The sequence below is a fragment of the Episyrphus balteatus genome, chromosome 1, assembly GCF_945859705.1.
Source record: "Episyrphus balteatus chromosome 1, idEpiBalt1.1, whole genome shotgun sequence".
Classification (NCBI taxonomy): Eukaryota; Metazoa; Arthropoda; class Insecta; order Diptera; family Syrphidae; genus Episyrphus; species Episyrphus balteatus.
The window spans coordinates 15,161,278-15,178,262 of NC_079134.1; the positions used below are offsets into that span (position 1 = coordinate 15,161,278).

The window sequence follows — 16,985 nt, forward strand, 5'->3', positions numbered from 1 at the left end:
AGGTGCGGTTGCACCTGCTTTTGCTAAGGAGTCTGCTACTTCGTTCCCTTGTACTCCAACATGTCCGGGAACCCAGTACAGTGTTATTTTATTTGCCTTGCCAAGCTCGTTCAGCTTCTTCACACATTCCCATACGAGTTTGGAGTTGATGGCGTATGAGTTTATAGCTTTAAGTGCGGCCTGGCTATCAGACATGATGGCAATGTTTTGGTTTTTGTATTTTCTTTCGAGATTACGTTCTGCGCATTTATCTATGGCGTTGATTTCCGCTTGAAAAATGCTAGGAAACTGTCCCATTGGAATGGAAATTTTGGTTCTAGGCCCAAATATTCCTGCTCCAGTTCCATCAGCTGTTCTCGATCCATCAGTGTACCACTTGATGGCGTTTGCATTGAAAGTGTAGTTCGTGGATTCACTTACCCACTTTGCCTTGCTACTAAACTGTGTTTGAAAGTTTTTCTCAAAATTGTATTTCTTGATCATGCAATCTCTTGGGATGTCAAGGAGGTTTTTAACTGTGGTGTTCGATATTGAGTCCCTTTCTTTGAGACCAATACTCTTGCCCGTACCAGTTCCCTCTTTTGCAAATCTCAAGATTGTTCCGTTAGCAGTACTACTTATTACTTCATGGAGTGGTGTTAAGTGGAGGATGACTTCCATTGCTGCTGTAGGGCAAGTTCTCATTGAGCCAGTAATGCATAAGCAGGCCAATCTTTGAACTTTGTTTAATGTCTTTTTAGTTGTAACTAGTTCGGTTCTTTTGTGCCAAACAACCGCACCGTAGGTGATAATGGGTCTCACCATCATGGTATACATCCACCTTAGGATATTTGGTTTGCACCCCCATGATTTATTTGCCAGTCTTCGGCATATCATAAGGGCTTTTGTGGCTTTCCCGACTGTTATTTCTAAGTGTTTATTCCAGAGGAGTTTACTGTCTAGTGTGATACCTAGATATTTTACCTCTCTCTTTAGTTCAATGACCTTACCAGCTAGCTGGATAGGTCTGATATGAGGCAAAAGCCGTTTCCTTGTGAATGGTACAATTGTAGTTTTTGCTGGGTTGATATTTAAACACCATTTACTTGTAGCTGAAAGTCCTCTTTGGATGATATCGCAAAGGGTCTCCTCGAACTTCCCGTAGGCGGTTATTACAATATCGTCAGCAAAACCAAGACATCGAATACCCAGGGATGTAAGATGTTCCAGTAATTCATCCACTACAAGGCTCCACAGCAAGGGTGATAAAACCCCTCCCTGTGGACATCCTCTTGTTGTGATGATTTTCTGTGTTGTTACACCTGTAGTTGCCTCTGCCGTTCTTGTGCTCAACATTTTCTCTATCCATTTTGTAATGGTGGCCGGAACACACTTTCTTACAAGAGCCTTAGATACTGATTCATGAGAGGTGTTATCGAAGGCCCCCTCTATATCTAGGAAGGCGCATAGTGCAGTTTCTTTAACATTTAATGCTTTTTGTACGGTGTTCGTTAATTCGTATAGAGCAGTTTCAGTTGACTTACCTGCCCTGTAGGCATGTTGGCGACTATTCAGAGGCATTTTTATGAGTACTTCTGATCTTATGAAGTTGTCAATTAATTTTTCCAATGTCTTCAGTAGGAAAGATGTTAAGCTTATTGGCCTGAATGACTTTGGATGGGTTGTATCCTTCTTCCCTATTTTGGGAATGAAAATTACTTTAGCTCTTCTCCACAGACTTGGTATATACCCAAGTGCTACGCTGCTTCGCAGAATGCTAATTAGCTGTGGCATTAATTCTTCTTTACCTCTTTGTAGAAGTGCGGGAAAGATGCCATCCACTCCGGGTGACTTGAAGGGTTGAAAGGTATTTATTGCCCATTCAATCCTATTTCCTGAACAGATAGTTGAAGCTATCTTCCAGTCTTCACTATTAGGCATAGGAGGTATTCTCTCTATTTGGAGGCCTATCAGTGGAGAGCTTCCCGGAAAATGAGTGTTTAGTAACAGTGTTGACTTTTGCTCTTCGTTTTCAGTAAAACTGCCGTCCGGTTTACGCAGAGCTAGCGATTTTATAGTTTTTTCTTTTGCTAGTGCTTTATGCAGTCTTGCTGCAGCAGGAGTAGAGGAGATACTCTCACAGAAGGTCCTAAAACTGTTTCTTTTGACTCTTCTTATTTCTTTGCTGTAGTTAGTCAGTTCTGTCCTGTACTGATTCCACTCTCCGGTTCGTTTCGCCTCATTAAAGAGTTTTCTTACACTGGATCTTAGTTTTGACAGATTTTTGTTCCACCAAGGTGCATCTTTCTGTCTTTTCATGGGCTTTATAGGGCAACTGAGTTCGAACGCCTCATTTATTGCCCCACTGACCTCATTAACTATTTGCTCCAACTCATAGTGACTTGTTGTTTTTTATGTTACTTAAAGATGACCAGAGGATACGTTAATTTTTCAAAACGTTGTTCCTTAAAAAAAAAAATCTTGAGATTTGGTGAGCAATGTCTGAATGGTCTTCTCGTGTGATATACAATATTTTTTATAGCATTAATTCATAAATTTAGTTTGAATGTGCTCTTTACTGTATCTACTATCATTTGAAGAATTCGCAACTACCTGCATCTTATTATCCAAAGGTTAGGTCACTGGGGCGTATGCGTAACATTATTTTTTATAAAATACTATAACAATTGATAAGAAAACTACAATTGCTGTCTAGTTTGGCCCAATTTGAGATTTTTTTTAATTAAAAAAATTAAGTTAAAAAAGAGCTAATATATTTAAAACCATTATGTTTACTCACAAAAATCGATTTTGAAGTGAAAATGAATTTATTATATCGAAAGAAAAAAATCAACCCATAATCGAAATATTGTTTTACGCCTGATAGGAGTTGTTATATATGTAACAGGAATGGAGCAACATGAACTCCAAAATTTCGTATGTTAAATTTCGGATTTTGGGCTAAAATATTTTATTTTTTTATGTTGTAAAATATTAAAAACAATTATCGCATCATTTGTTCTAATTTGTGTATATATTTTTATATTAACCCTGGGTATAGGTGACTAGGGTCCGAAATAAGTTAATAAATATAAAAATTCAAAGAAATTAAATTGAATAAATAAAACATAAAAGCTTTGTTCGTTTATTTTAATTGTTTCAAATTTTAAATAAACAGTAGAGTGGAGCGAAGTAATAAAAAGTTGCACTATTTATCAACGAAAAAAGACTGTATACTTAAAATTTTTAAATAATTTAATTGTATGCCCTCTGAATGCTTGAAAAGGGGACTTATGACCTTTAAATTAAATGGGAAACAATAAAGTTCAATAAAAATTTGTTCAAAATAAATTCATATTTAACTGAGTTTGAATCATCAAAAAAATATGTTTCACGTTACTTTTTATTGAGATTTTAATCAAAAATCTTAACAAAGGTGCGGTTAGTTGAAAATCTAGAATTCTTAAATTTCGGTGTTCATATATTTTTCGTAAGGCTTTTTTCTAAAAAAAATATATTAAAAAGTCAAGTAACTTTTTTTTTTGATTTTTCACACTCAGTGAAACATGAATTAAATAAAAAAATATGTTGCACTTTATTTTTCCCCATTTAATTTAAAGGTCAAAAAGCCTCCCTTCTAAGCATTCAGAGGGTTTGGGGCACCATAAAATGAAATTATTTAAAAATTTTAAGATTACAGTTTTGAGAGCGCAACTTTTTATTACTATGCCAATTAGAAAATAAAAACTAAAATAAAATGGATCCACCCTAATAAACAGTATTTTATATTCAAACTTAAAAGAGAAGCGTTCAAAGACTTTAAATTATTTTTTAAAATGTAATGTAATTAAATTTATTGTTGTATTTTCAACGTTAATTAAAAAAATACACATACAATTTTAATGGTCTTGAAAACGGTAGTTATTATAAAAATATTTTTTTTAATAAAATCTTCAAAACTTAATTATTTATTATTTTAAATTAAAAAAAAAAATAAATAAATAATCAAATAATCTAACGCTGACAGGGAATATTATAAATTTTTAATTAACAAAAACTAATCTCACCACTCTTATATATGACTTCAGCAACGTTTTGATTAATTATCCTTTAATGTCTTCTTCGATCTCGCTTTTTTCCTCAGCCAAAACCAGATAACGCACTTTTATTTTCCACTCGTTGTTGTTTTTGCTTTTTGTTTTGCGTATTCCAAATATATATACCTTTATTCCAAAATAAAATGATGGCGAAAATGTAATTTACAATGCACACTCATATATGTAAATTGAATACATAAATCAACACACAAACACTATTTTATATATAGCAACAAATTGCAACTAATCAATCAACAAACAGCTCGTTGAACACTTTTTTTTAATTTTTTTCTTGTATGCTTTTTGCTTTATACATTAAATATTTCTTTTTTTTATTTTAATTTTTTTGATTATTATTTATGATGATAAAAATTTTATAATTTATTCAATTTTTTTAAATAAAAACTATATAATTTATTATTATTTTTTTTTTTTTTATTTTACACTTTATGAGAATTCATATAATTTTTTGTACGCTTATGACTTTTATTAATTAACAAATATGTATGGAGATATCAAACAAAAAAACAGAACAGAAATACACACAACATATCCTTTTACACCTACATACAAATATACATAAAGGCAAAAATGAAGAAAATGATGAAAAAAAAAACTATAACACATATAGATGTAGAATTTTTTTTTCTTTTCTCTCATTTGAACAAAATTGTCCGGAATACAAAAAAGAAGAAAAAAAAAAAAGTTAGAACGAAAAACTTCAGGTAGAAAATAATTTCCCTTACATGAAAAAGAAGGAGGCCAACAATCATCCCTCCAATAAGAGAGTGAATTGAAGAGGAAGAGAGAGCGAGAGTTAAAGAAAAGGAGAGAAAAATTGATAGACAGGTATTGGGATAGGGACAGGAAGAGATGGCCAAGGGGAATGGGGTAGGGGAGGACGGAGTAGATCTGTGTATCCCTCTATATTGCTATCGCTACCCTTATGAATGTGCAGGGGTGGCTGGGCAAAAGGAACGTCATTGAAGATATGACTTTTTTATGGCAGGGCATAAACGGCTTAGTTACATATTTGAAAATTCACACATCCTGGCATATGGAAAGATAAAAACATGTGTAGATACAAAAAAAAAAAACGACGAACGTATCTAACAGAAGGATGTACAATGTACATACACATATTTAGTATTTAGAGGAGCTAAGGCTATTCGTAAGGTCGCCTTTTTAGAGGTGACATTTAGTACTTTTTTTTTATCGAAACGAACCTATTGCTCGCTCTTGAATTCTAACAATTTGCCAAACGAGCCTCACAATTGGAGGTTCCCGTACCGCAAAAGTACCTCGCTATACCTGTTCCTTCTTTTCCCATACCATCACCGATTTGTATGTAAAAAAAAAAATAAAAAAGAAAGCAAATAAAAAAGGAACTAAATCGAAACGGATTTAATCTTTTACTTTCCGTTTGATATTTCATCGAAACAAATCGAAAGGATCAAACGGATGTATAGTTCCCAACAAGACACAAAGGACGACCAAAGTTAGATAGAAAAAAAAAGAAAGAAAGAAAGAAAAAAAAACGGAAATGAAAATTGTTAGGATAACACAGTTGACTTGGTTCTGGTGAAATTATTTTCTACTCAATTCCGATTAAATTTATTGTCTATATTCTTTTTGTTCTTCAATTTTGGGTTTCACTTGCAACTTGTTGTTTCTGGATTATTATTTTTGATTTTGCACTTTGGAGCAGAATATACTTATTATGCATGTGTATGTACTACATTCATATGTATATTTATTTTGTTAAATGGATAATATAAAATTTTCTTTTATATTCGAAAAACTAACACTGCAACAAAGACACAAAAATATGGTAAAGAAAAGTGCAAAAAAAAAGAAAGGATTTTTTTTCCTCAAAAAACCGATGCGCAACCGAAAATGTAATCACGCGTTAGGTGTATGGTGTAACGCACGACGGGAAAACTCTAACCGAACTGGCTAAGAGAGAGAAAAAGTTTTTTTCCACACCGAGAAAAGTTTGAGATACTGGAGGGAAATTTTGCCTCGTCTTTTTATTTATTTCCCCTACTCCCAGAGTTCTCCATCATCATCCATTATTATTTTTTTGTTTTACTTTAAATATTAAGATATTATTTTGAAATAGGTACAATAAATTCTTTTTTTTACATCACAACACTTAATTGACAGATATTTAATACAAATATCCTTTTCTTCTTAACATGTAGAATGTATGACAAATGCATTAGATAGTTTACAAAATGCAAAAGAATCTCAATGTCAGAATTCAACAGATTATTACGAATGTATGGTGAGCACGTATTTTTACATACGCACACACATGTTGCAAGTCGCTGACTTTTGTGTCATGCGTATGACTTTTTAGTGGAGGATACTCTCTGGTTCTCTAATATTATATAGAAGCTTATTTTCATGAAAAAGCTTTCCAGCTGTTCGAACAGTGATGGGAAATGTTTGGGTCACTGTGGCGTATGTGGAATATTTTTGGTTCACTTTTATTTTCTTACTCTATTTTGTTCTGATGATGTTCACTTTTATACATACGTTTTGGAATTAAAAACGAAAACATTCACGTGCAGCTTAAGCTTTATTAACATGGTCAACAAAAACACAGAAAATGCATTTTTTAAAAAATATACAGTTCAATACATAACACAACAGTGGTAATAATTCCTTTCCAAGGTTTAAGCAACTTATAAGTTGAATTTCTAATAATATGTTATTATTCATAAAATGCTCTCAAATATTTAATAAAATATTTAAAACATAAAAGCTGAAAAAGAGCCATCAGTAGGTACGGACTAATTTTTCAAGAGAACAAAATGTTACACATACACCACAGTGACCCTTTGTTTTAACAACTATATTTTATCTATTGCCAACCCAAATTAGGAAAACCTATGCCTAACTTTTTTTTACTGTAATCTGTGATGAATAGCCCAGGGTCGATAATTTTTGAAACCAAAAAAAATCATAGTAGGATAAAACCCATTGGAATATGATAACAATGAAAGGAAAAATAAATTACGGGCGAGCCGAGTTCGGGAAGTGGGGGGCTGAGTTTCTAATGGTAAAAAATGGTATATCTCGATTTCCGGCTAAACTACAAGTCTTATGGAAAAAATTTGTAGGGAAAAGTTGTAGGTAATGAAAAGATCTACAATTTTTTAACATAACCTCAAAATTTATGTGAAAAATTAAAAAAACCGAGTTTTGGTTTTTTATTTTTATCTTTTTCAAAAAAATGTTTTTTTCTACAAAATTTGGTGAAAATCTACCTTATTATGTCCCAAATACACAGTAATTTATTTGATTTAAAATATTTCTTTTTTAACCTTATTTTGACTTAAAATAAAAAAAAACACCTTAATTTTCAATCAAAAACCTTTTGCATGAAGGTTTTAATATCCATTATCATTCAGAATCAAAACAATGAAATGAAAAAACACCTTATTTGATTGTATTAAAAGAAATTAATTGCATGTTTATACAAAACGATTATGAAGTTGGGCCACATTTGAATATGGATCGAGTGGAAACCATTGCTGAGTTAATAAATGTGAGTTTTTAGAATTATTGCAGCTTGTTTTAAAAAATATACATAAATAAAATTGCCAAGAATCTACTATAAAATAAGCAAATTTAACATTTTATCGTGTTCGAGTTCATTTTTGTATGAGTTTAAGTAACGTTGTTTGTGCAGTATTTGCTTTCGCATTTGATTTTGGTAATTTCGTTTTGTTTTCCAATTTTTAGAAAAATGTTCGCAAGAACATGCTTTTATTTCAGAAAATATGTCAAAATATGCAAAGAAATTCACAATATGCATATAAAAATGTGCACTAACGATTGAATTCCATTTGAATGGTTATGGGTGCTTTCATAATTGCATGGTTGCTTTGTTTACATGCGGTCATTTGCGATCAGACTAATGTCAGAAAAACTATTTGCGCATGTATTTTACTTTGAATTTATGAACACTTTTTCTGATTTGGGTCTTTTGTCAAAAGTTTGAAGTTTCAATTCAGCCTCTTCTTCAAAATAAACTAATTCCATCCTTTAAGAAAAAAATCTGTTTTTTAAACATTTTTCCAAATGTTTACAAATTTATTATATGCAAGAAATTCGCGGCTATTTTTGTTATTTTGACTTGAATTTTGAATTTCCTTTCAAAATTTTGATAAAATTGAGAAATAAAGGAAAGCTGTATCATTTTTTACGTCATTTTCCTTCTTTCTTCAAGTTAAATTCATTGCGCATGGGAATTTTTTCATTTGCACATTTGCGCTGCAAATATTTGCGTTTTACATTTATGAACACCTGACATTTGTCATTTGCATTAGTGAAAGCTTTGCATTCGTCAGACTTGCGCAACCATGCATTTATGAAAGCACCCTATCTCCTTTCATTTACATGATAATTCGATCCCTTGTAATCAGTGTAAGAAACTCTACAAAATATGAAGGTTTTCCCCGCGTATAACCTCTTCAGACTCTGAGTAAACATATGTGCACCTTTATTTTTGTTCTTATTGGAGCTTTTAGTGGTACTTAAAAACAGGGAACCCATCAAAAGATGAATCTTAAAACTAAATCATTTATCCAAGTTTTATGTTTGAATGTCAAAGTTCAAAATTTTGTAAGAAAATCGCGATATCGAATTAGACCTTCTTGCGTTTTTTTGGAGAGTACAAACAACAATTTTTTTTAACTATTTCAATAGTCATCCCGATATGTATTAACAGTGGCGTAGCTACCGCTGTATCAGCTGTATCCATGTAACAGGGCCCCCGAGATATAGGGGCCCTCAAAAAATTGAGTATTAAACATTTTTTGATTATGATAACCATTTTTTGTACATGTGCCTTTGGGATAGTTTTTTTTCCTTTGCATCTAGATCAACGAAACGAATGTAAAAATGTTAGTATGGATTTTTGTGTTTGAAAATATAGATCCTGTTTCCAAAGTCCTTCAACAAAATGACTTAGACACTTAGGGCCAGTTATACAAATATTAATTCCGTGGTTCAGCAACTTTTATCTTCTGAAATCGGTGGTAAAGTTGCGGATTAGCACTGTTTCAAGGTTTTCAAAAATAAAAGCAGGAAAATAACGAAACGCTTTTTTGATGAGTTGGCAGAAGTAATTAAGTATAAGAATTTCAAATCCGGAATCGTGCTTTGAAGTCAACGTTTACAATTGCCGCCTGGGAAATTTCGATGAGTTAAATTAAACAAGGATTTTAGAGCCTTCATGCTTCATGGTCTGAATAGTATGGACCTTAGAACCAGATAAACTGTTTCCGTTTTCAAATGATGTAATAAAACAAGGATCAACAAAACTGGTAGAAAAGTAGAATAAATACTCTCCAGTTGTTTCTACGAGGAACAAGTTGCTTTAAAAATGTGCTTAAAATTATTCCATAAAAGAACTAGCTAAATTATTATGTCCCTTAATTTGGTGGATCCCTGTGAGTGGATCAAAGAAAAACTAATCTCGGATATTGAAGCTTGTTAATTGCTAATTTCTTGTCCAAAAATCAATTTCGTAGATCCTATGGTTAGTTTCATATTTCAATTTTAAGTTTAAAAAATGCACTTCCAGTTTGCTCGGCCAGTGGAAATTTTTTTTGAAATACCTGCTGTTTTTAATTTTGTTGTTGTTAATAATAGCTTTCATGGTGCAAATCCACATTTTGTAGGTAGCTCAACTCTTTTTGAAATATTTAAGGTTTTATAAATAAAAGTAAGTTTTCAAAATACCAAAAAACGCAAAATTCTACAATTCTTTTTGCTGATTTTGAAGTAACTTAGACAGAGATGAATCGCTTACATTCCAGATTTTGTAGAAAAATAATCATGCTTCAAAATCGAGACCCAAATGGAATGCTTTAACAATTTGAGTCTGGGTAACTTTAAATTTCTGCAAAACAGCCCGTACAACTATACATAAATGCGTTTGAAAATTTTCCCTTTTTGAGCCAATGTTAAGGCTTAAGGCTGTGTTCAAGAAGATGGAGAGGGCCCCCAAAAAAATTTGGATACAGGGCCCCCAAAGGGCTAGCTACGCCACTGTGTATTAACTATTTTTTCTCTGAATTTATGTACCAAATTTCATTAGTTTGTATTCATAAATTTCTGAGTTATAGTCATTTAAAAAAAAGACGTAGGTATACAAAACTTTATTTATAAAAAATAAAATTGTTTTTAATATTTAAAAATACTTGAGAAAGTTTGACTCAGCACTTTCGGTAGCTTAAAATATTGTGTTCAATGCTCAATTTTGAGCTTTTCACAGCAGCTGTAAAACATAGTCTGCACATCTGTAAGTCATCATTTGATGAAAACAATTATATATAAAAACGGGTATAATGCTGTTTAATTTATTGATTGTTACTTAATTTTGATACAGAAAAGTCAAAGCATTTTGAATAAATAGTAACCTCCAGACAAATCGAACTAATATTATGTTACTCCATTGTGCTAAGTTTTTTAAATTTAAAAATTTTACTTTATTCTATTTGTTTTATGTATTAAATGCAACTTTTTCTAAAGTATTTCCTTAAGGGCCCAATTTATATAAACTCTATCAGTCGTATTTATTAGATTTTTGTCTAATTATACACTGCATAACTTTTTTCAAATTGTTGGAAAAATGGTTTATTTAATAAAAATAATAATCACATTATCCGCGGTTTAGATAATCTACTTTTATGTATAGGTTTGACAGCTATAAGACAACAATAAACAAGGTTTTTAATCATATTTTAAAAATTTAAACAGTTGTATAAAGTTATACAACGTTCATAAATACGGGGTATAAATTTAAATTCGCCATTTAAAAGCGGAAATTTTAAAATTTGTATGTGATTTAACAAATTTTTAATTTTTAATGGCGAGTTTAAATTTAATGGAGTGTGAATAAATGAAATTTTTCTCAAAAAAAAACATCTTTAGAACTTGCAGTTCTGGTAAGTTCTAAAGATGGTTCTTCCCCGTCCTATCCAGCATATTTTGATTAACGCTTTTGTTTTATTTAATAATTACAAGAAAAAAAGCAAAAAACTAGTATTTTTGTTTAATAAATGTGTTTTTATTAATAAATTTTATAAGATAAATCTTAAATATTAAAAAATATTAATGCTTCAGTAGTTTAAGTAAAATATATAATAATTATAATTAACATGCAAAGTTTGTTGCTTGAAATAATTATTATGATAACACAGGTGAAGAAAGTCATAAAAAAATGTTAACTTGACCTTGAATAAAAGTCAAATATAAAAAAAATAAGAGAGAGCCACATATAGAAAAATATCAACTCATGGCACTCATAACATCAGTCCATGTCCGTCCATATAAACACACACATACAAAATTATCTCGTTCCCTTTTTTGGTTATAGAAAATCAACGAGGAGGAATCACCTCAAACATTGCATACTGCCATGTCCAAGATCTTGCAAGATTCTCAAAACGCCGACGATCATGTTCATACATATGTCCAAGTTGTGGTTCCATGCAAACCTGAAAGATAGATTTATGTGAAAAAGATCTTGAGATAGACTTGGTTTACTCACCTCTGTGAATGGATCTGTCAACAAACTCTGGACAGAAAGAAGCAATTTAGATACTGTCAATGCTAGAGACCAATTATGTTGAATGATATCAATTCCAACATCACCATGACGTGATACATTAGGATGCAGGATTTTCGTAAGGAATCTCACAGTTGGAGGAATCATTGGATATCTAAATCGGTAATTTGAAACTAGACAAATATTTCTTTATGGTAAAATTTAAAACGAATTACGTTTCAGGGAAGAAAATGTAAAGAAAGAACTTCCCTCCTTCGTAGGGACTCCCGGCTGGACCAAGAATGCTAGCTTGCCAATATGTGTTTTGCTTATCGAGAGGTATTGCTTCGATTCCTTCCGATGCATAGCTGTTAAGAAGGCGAAAGTCATTGCGAAGTAGATTCATGCGGATTGCATTTTCTCGAGCTCTCGGTGGGGACTTTAAAGCCATTTGTAGCAGACAAGTCCTACAGAAACACGACGACATTAATGCAGAATACATCTGAAAACGGAATAAGGAATTATATCTATTATATTATATCAAAACTCAAGAAATGTTTTCTTCAAGTTTTTGAGGAGACGGTTTTTTATTGCCTATTTAAATACAAACCAAGTTTTCACAAGCATAATATATGTACTAATGAATAACTGAAACCAATCAATTTATGTTAAAACTACATTAACAAAATTTGATATTTAAAAAAAGATAAGTCTTTCCAACAACAGACAAACTTTGAGTTTGTCAAAAACCTGCAATTTTGTTTAGTTTCACAAAACTTCGTAGTATTTTGTTGAGTTTAGCAAAATTTCCATACATTTATTATTGGTTTTGTTGAGTTTTAAAAAAACTGTTTTCTTAAATATTATTTTAAATAAAAAACAATTAGCTTTTATATTTTTTTTTATTTCGTCATCTTGTGCGCCTGGCAATGCCAAAAATGTATATACCAATATCTCATTTTTGCATTTTTGGCATTTGTTTAGTTTTGAAAAAACGCTCCTAAATTGCTCCTTGGTAAATAGTAGTGATGATGATCATTCATTCGAATAGTTTTTTCGTTCGATAGTTTTTTATTCGATAGTTTTTTCATTCGAATAGTTTTTTCGTTCGATAGTTTTTTATTCGATAGTTTTTTCATTTGAATAGTTTTTTCAAACGATAGTTTTTTCATTCGAATAGTTTTTTTTATTCGATAGTTTTTTCATTTGAATAGTTTTTTCAAACGATAGTTTTTTCATTTGAATAGTTTTTTCAAACGATAGGTTTTTCATTTGAATAGTTTTTTTTATTCGATAGTTTTTTCATTCGAATAGTTTTTTTCAAACGATAGTTTTTTCATTTGAATAGTTTTTTCAAACGATAGTTTTTTCATTTGAATTTTTTTATGTTCAGTTACTGTTTTCTTTCAGTCATAATTTTATTTCTCTACTATTTTCTTTTTTCTCTTGATTTCACAATTTAATTGTAAATGATTTTATCTGCATTTGAAGGAAGGACTGAAAAGGAAGATGAATGATGATTCACATATTGTGTGATCTTCCAAATGATATCTTGAAATTTTTTCAGGACTGAATTTATGTGTTTTATGTTGGAGTGCCCATATTTTCAAAACAATGGCGGTAAAGAAGAAAAAGAAAGGCGACACGGTGCATGAAAAGAATAGAAGTTATCTGTCGGTCAGTGTGGTGTCATAAAAAAGTGACAAGAGAGAAAAAAATAACTCTTTGACCTGGAAAGCGGAACATGTTCATTGTTTAGCCAGTGTATAGTTTATGATCCTAATTAATGGGAAAACCCATCTTTTCAATCACTTGACGAGACATGGCACCGAAAGAAGCAAAACATTCGCGCACGCACAAACAGCAGGTATCTGTGTCAACAAGTGGATTTTGTAAAGGGTTGTTAATTGGCTAGACAAATATATGACGCAATTGTGTGGTTGGTTTGGATTATTGTAAGTATATACTTCTGATATTTGCAATTTCGCATGTGGATGAGTGAAAATTGAAAAGTGTAAGACAAGACATGGCGCCGGAAGAAGCAAAACATTCGCGCAGGCACAAACAGCAGGTATATGTGTCAAGAAGTGGATTTTGTAAAGGGTTGTTAATGGGTTAGACAAAAATATGATGCAACTGTGTGGTTGGTTTGGATTATTGTATATACTTTTGATATTTGCAATTTTGCATGTGGACGAGCAAAAATAGCAAGTGTAAGAAAAGGAAACAAATCCTTTCCAGTGGTCATTTCTCGACTATTTTTTTTTTTTTTTTACTGAATATTTGATAGTATTTATTCGATAGTTTATTCGATAGTTTTTATTCGATAGTTTATTCGATAGTTTTTATTCGAATGAATGAATGAATGAATGAATGAATGAATGAATGAATGAATGAATGAATGAATGAATGAATGAATGAATGAATGAATGAATGAATGAATGAACTATTCGATAGTTCGGATCATTCAGTTACTAACTATCGATAGTTCAAATCATTCGATAGTTCCCATCACTAGTAAATAGCTTTCAATTCCTACCCCATACCATCTCATAAAGTTCGATTTTCCTGCACATCTAGATTTGGAGAAGAATTTCTTATATGCCTAGTTTTATGAATAAAGGGTTCAGAAACCATATGAAATTTCGTCCAAGTCTTTACGGAACAAAAACAATTTTTGTGCTCTACATTAATATTTAGATGTAAAAGTGCCAATGTCGCTTGGTCCAGTACCAGTGTTTCTTTTTCAAGTACCACTACTACTAAAATGATCGATCACTCAAATCAGCTAAAGTGTCCAACTCTAATACATTATGTACACATATAATTTTATATTAAATCTGAGCAAAATCTGCGGATAAAATACACTGGCCAACAATTTTCAACTTTTTAAAATTTTCCAGAAAGATTTATATTTAATTTTATATTCATACTAATTTTTTAGTTTTCAGTTTCCAGAAAAATTTATATTAAACTGCATGTATTAAGGGTCAGTAAACCTAAAAATCACATTCAATTATTTGTAGGAGCTCTGTTTTTTGAAATATTTAAGTTTTCCACATTTTGGGGGTAATTTCGTACTAATTTTAAAGTTATGCTTATTTTAAATAATGTTTGTTAAGATTTTCCAGAAAATTTTTTTTGGAACCTATTGCATTTGGGCTCACTAAGCTTAAAAATCACACTGGTTGCTTTCTAGGAGCAAGGGGTGATTTCATACTATTTTTTTTTTTTTTAGATTTTATTATTACAAGCGTTTTTTAAGTTTTGTTGAAAAAAATTTATTTTAAATGTATTGTATTTTGGTTCAGTAAGTAAAATAAAAATACAAAAAAAAAAAATTTTTAATAAAAAATAAATTAAGAAAAAAAAATGTGTATGAATTTCTATGCCTTTTCATGTATGAATAACTCAAGAAATAGAGCTGCTAGAAAAAAACTAATGTTGTTTTCGGAATCGGCACCCTAAATTTAGTAAGACATGATAAACAACACTCTGGAAAATTTTTATGTTTTGGCCAGTGATATCGTAGATTTGAAATAATAATAAGAAGAATCAATGAAAAAAAAAATACCTGCAACCAATTTGGAACCTCAATAATGCTCTGAAACAATGGCCAACGTTCTTTCAAATATTTCTTCCACATCAATTGTGATGTATTCAATTCCAAAATGTTTCTCCATTGTTTGCACACTTCACTTGCCTTCCACATCGACATGTCATCCAAATAGGAAAAAATCGATACCATCATCTCGACAGGCAATGAAGTGATCTTTTTCTCAGATGGCTCTTCATCAACCGGTCTTGGTTCAGATAACATTTGCATAAAATGAGGGAGATTTCGTGGAGCTGTTGGATGTGGTCGTTGAATTGGCAACAATGCTACATTAGGATTGTCTTTGTTATTGTCATTTGGAACAACTTCCACCTCCTCTTCTTCTTCTTCATCGGCACCACTTGGAAGTTCTTCGGGATCAATATCTTCTGCATCTTCATCGGCTTCTTCTTGTTTCTCTTTGTCAGCGGCATTAAATGGTGGCTCATCATTGCCAGAATCTTCGTCATCGGACAAAGTTGTTAGAAAATCTTCTGCTGGATTTGTAGGATATAAAAATGAATGACATGTTCCACAAAGTGGTTCATCGAAATTTGGTCCATAATAGCCATTGCATACCCAGCAAGTGTCACTACTCTGATAAGACAAAATTTTTGTATAGAGACATGCAAACATGAGTTGAAAAGTTTTTAGTGAAAATGGTTTGAGACTTACTGGGAAATTAAAGGTCTCAACGGGTGGTGAGAGATCTGCATCACCTTCTTGATCTGATAAACTATCTAATAGACCATTTAATTTTCGTTCGGTCGAGGAAGATGCCATTGGAATATTTAATTTTTTTAGTAAAAAAAGCCAAATTCAGTCAGCAAACACTTTTTTATAATTTTTTTGTTTATATTTTTTTTGCGATGCGGTGACAAATGAAGTGTCAAAAGAATGATGTGTTTCATTCACAATTATCAACAGAGCTGTCGTGTTACTACTTTGAAAAAAAAAGTACTTTTTTCCCAATTAAAAAAAAAAACCAACAAAAATGAAAAACGCGTTTTGTATAAAAAAAATAGCGTTTTTTGGTGTGGGGACTCCTTAGGACCAGTTGTACAAACGTGGTTGAGCCTAAAATTAAAATGAAAGGCTCTACTTAAAACCCTAATGCCGACTTTTTTCAAGTCGATTTTAGCAGACGATATGTCGCGCGGCTGAAGTCGACTAGGATTCACACGAGTCGATTTATGCCGAAAAGTTTAGTTGCACGGAAAAAATCGACTCGTGAAAAGCCGGCATAATACGCTGCTAATTCGAAACGGAAATTTTTTGAAGTCTCTAATGTCAAAAAACTCTTTTGAGCAAGAAAAATGGCCTGTACAATTAATTGTGTGTTAAAAATGATTTAAATTTTTCCAAATATTCTAGCACAGGCAAGAATTTTGTTATACTATGTTTCCACCTCCCCTAAATCCGAGATTTAGCTAAGTAGATTTAGAATAAATCTCGAGATTTAATCTTAATCTCGGATTGAAAGTAGGTGGAAATCTCGGATATAGGGTAGATAATCCCAAATTCGTGATTTAGCAAAGTAGATTTGGAATAAATCACGAGATTTATTCTAAATCTACTTAGCTAAATCTCGGATTTAGCGTAGGTGGAAACATAGTATTAGACAAGTTGCGTAATATGCCACGAAAAGCATAACAAAATGTTTGTTTACGATTTTATTGTAAAGCCTGGTACGTAGATCCGAGCTAAACTTTAGCTCCCATACAAATTATCGATAAGATGCTCAGAT

At 31.6% G+C, this 16,985-nt stretch overlaps 2 protein-coding genes across 2 annotated transcripts in view; both read right to left on the reverse strand.

Moving 5' to 3' along the window:
• The window catches only part of LOC129906719 (uncharacterized), a 91,898-nt gene extending 87,421 nt beyond the window's left edge, over positions 1-4,477 (reverse strand). Inside the window, exon 1 of the mRNA XM_055982613.1 lies at positions 4,047-4,477. The gene's annotated coding sequence lies outside the window, so the exon portion shown is untranslated. The remainder of the gene's footprint in view (positions 1-4,046) is intronic.
• Positions 4,478-11,191: 6,714 nt separating this feature from the next.
• On the reverse strand, positions 11,192-16,116 carry LOC129906733 (uncharacterized). The gene is made up of 5 exons (XM_055982626.1): positions 15,914-16,116; positions 15,218-15,835; positions 11,880-12,145; positions 11,647-11,818; positions 11,192-11,593 (listed from the first exon to the last, which is right to left on the reverse strand). The coding sequence occupies exons 1-5, from the start codon at positions 16,019-16,021 to the stop codon at positions 11,477-11,479; spliced, it is 1,281 nt and encodes a 426-aa protein (XP_055838601.1). The 5' UTR covers positions 16,022-16,116; the 3' UTR covers positions 11,192-11,476.
• Between the last annotated feature and the right edge of the window lie 869 nt (positions 16,117-16,985).

Excerpts from the sequence above, each read along its gene's own strand:
- LOC129906733 (XM_055982626.1), bottom strand. The coding sequence starts at position 16,021 with ATGGCATCTTCCTCGACCGAACGAAAATTAAATGGTCTATTAGATAGT. Across the intron at positions 11,819-11,879 it reads TACATTTTCTTCCCTGAAAC|ATATCCAATGATTCCTCCAA; the intron begins GTAATTCGTTTT and ends TTACCGATTTAG. Across the intron at positions 11,594-11,646 it reads TGACAGATCCATTCACAGAG|GTTTGCATGGAACCACAACT; the intron begins GTGAGTAAACCA and ends TCTATCTTTCAG.